The sequence below is a fragment of the Phytophthora parasitica genome (assembly GCF_000247585.1).
Source record: "Phytophthora parasitica INRA-310 unplaced genomic scaffold supercont2.5, whole genome shotgun sequence".
NCBI lineage: Eukaryota > Oomycota > Peronosporomycetes > Peronosporales > Peronosporaceae > Phytophthora > Phytophthora nicotianae.
The window spans coordinates 2,061,974-2,064,126 of NW_008648991.1; the positions used below are offsets into that span (position 1 = coordinate 2,061,974).

Below are 2,153 nucleotides of genomic sequence, written 5' to 3' on the forward strand. Positions count from 1 at the left end.
CTATTTGTGACTTTAGACGCAAATCATGACGGTTTGTGTTTTTTAAACTTTTTACGGGACCTGTGTGTGGTATTATGTGACCCTGTGGCTTCTGTGGTTTGTGTGCGTTTGACGATGTGCGACTTCCCAAGGTCAATATGTCCAGCGTTCACTCATGGGAAACGAAATGTCCGATTGCTTGACGAATGCCGTGACTCCTTCAAGTCGTAAGACGCCACGGGGGACCAAGTTCGGATTATTATAGTGAATAAGAATTTTGGTAATATTTCGCTGCTCCAGGCAGCTGTTCCATGTGCTCGAATTGCTTAACCTATGTAATGTATTTCGATTTGCTACGTTGTACTCGTTCAAAGGTGCAGTGTCTTGGCAGCAGAGGGGTCTGATCTTGTATTTCTGGCCCATACGAGTCTTTTGTCTTTCTCAAAATACACGACAAATGTCAACCGTAGATAATAATAATCGCTAATTCATGAAAGCCACCACCTTGTAGTCTTGATTGCATGCCCTTCATCAAGATGACCGGTATGAAGAAATACACAATCTACCATGGATGTCGCCATCGAATACACTGTCAAAAAAATACAAAGTTAATTGTACTCTCCCTCAACATGCACGCACATGCAAGTAGATAGACATTCGGACGACATCAGCAAGTTGCGCAAACACATTCATGGACCTACAGAATGGCTACGAACGATGAAAGTTTTGAATTTTATTCAATAAACTATTTCATTGTGATATTGCTTTTGATTAGAAACAAAGTATGAAATGGTGCCTTTTTTTAAATTATTAGTAACTCTAACATCGGCCATTAATATTTGCAGTGCATTTTGCCAATTGCAGGCAAAGCTGCCAGTGGGGTAGCGCGTGCGTGTTGTGTGAACTTAGCAGGCACACGGTACCCCACGGGAGGTTTTTGTACCTACAAAATCCGATGAATTGCAGTCGCGGAGGATAACCCCCAGCAAAATCAAAACCACTTATTTAACAAGCACAACCCAAAACAACCCCATGCAAAAATATTTAACCAATCAGAAACAGCATCCATCAATTTTTTTGGCGACGAATCAAATCCTAAAATAAGCTCAAAAATGGACACACCTTTTGCAATATGACAGATGAAGGCCAAGGCGCCGTACGGAAGCGTGCTGAGGACACGATGCAGGAAGTGAGAGAAGAAGATGTCTCGCACGAATATGTCCAAGCTTGCCAAGATATACTAGGGCATCAAGCTGCTCAAAACTCGCAGGGACGTCCGCAAGAGTTGTGGGAGACTAACCGCTTGAAGTGGGTCGCATTTCAGCACAACCAGCGCGCTGAAAAGACTTGTGTAAGGTGCGGTAGGACTCTTATATGCTATAATTGACCATTCTAACTAATAATGGTGTTGGAATAGGACGCCACAGTAGGCTACGCGAAGCTGAAGACGTGCCAGGGTTTCGTGAGCCGACACCTAAAGGCATCGCAGACCATCCCCTCGAGATGCTCAGTCTCCATCTGCCAGTGTTCGATTCCGTGCTTGCCAAGGTGCGTGGAGAGTACGATTTCAGTGTTTGTATCTAATACTGACATTCTCTGCAAAGGTGGACGAATATGCAATGCTCTCCAAGAGGTGGTTTTGGATGATGCAGTGCCACCTGCATCAAGAAAGCTTCATTCAACTTGTCGCATGTACCGAGCGAACTTTACGATTTTAGTGTGTACACCACCCATTTTTTAACGAGATATATGCCTTGTTAAACCGATTTAGTAAAAGGTTTAGGGTTCTCGCTTTTGGTTCGTTTTACAACTTGTTAATTTCAGAATGCTAACTATAGTGAATTTTTACAGATGCAACGCTCTAAGAGCGCTGTTTGTCTGAAAAATGCACTGTAGTGTAAACTCCTTACTGAGTTGAAGGATTGGTTTCCCCAGTACGGAATTTAATGGTTTAACGATGCGCAAAATGTATTAAACCTTCCGTGGACGGGCACTTTTGACTATATTGCTTTAGAAGGTCAAGTCATTAGGCCGCCAAAGGGGCATTTTGCCCCCTTTCATAACCACGGTACTATAGCATATCTTCTACAAATCCTTGTAGTTCAAGTAGGAAGGCGGATTCCGCCTCGTCCACACACACAAAAGAATGAACGGGAGAATTTGCTTCCATTTCA

The 2,153-nt window shown here is 43.2% G+C and overlaps 1 protein-coding gene across 1 annotated transcript; it reads left to right on the forward strand.

Moving 5' to 3' along the window:
• Window positions 1-1,111: 1,111 nt before the first annotated feature.
• PPTG_04987 (hypothetical protein) lies at window positions 1,112-1,563 on the forward strand (the record flags this gene model as incomplete). The annotated part of the gene is made up of 2 exons (XM_008897376.1): window positions 1,112-1,335; window positions 1,410-1,563. The coding sequence occupies 2 exons, from the start codon at window positions 1,112-1,114 to the stop codon at window positions 1,561-1,563; spliced, it is 378 nt and encodes a 125-aa protein (XP_008895624.1).
• Window positions 1,564-2,153: the final 590 nt, after the last annotated feature.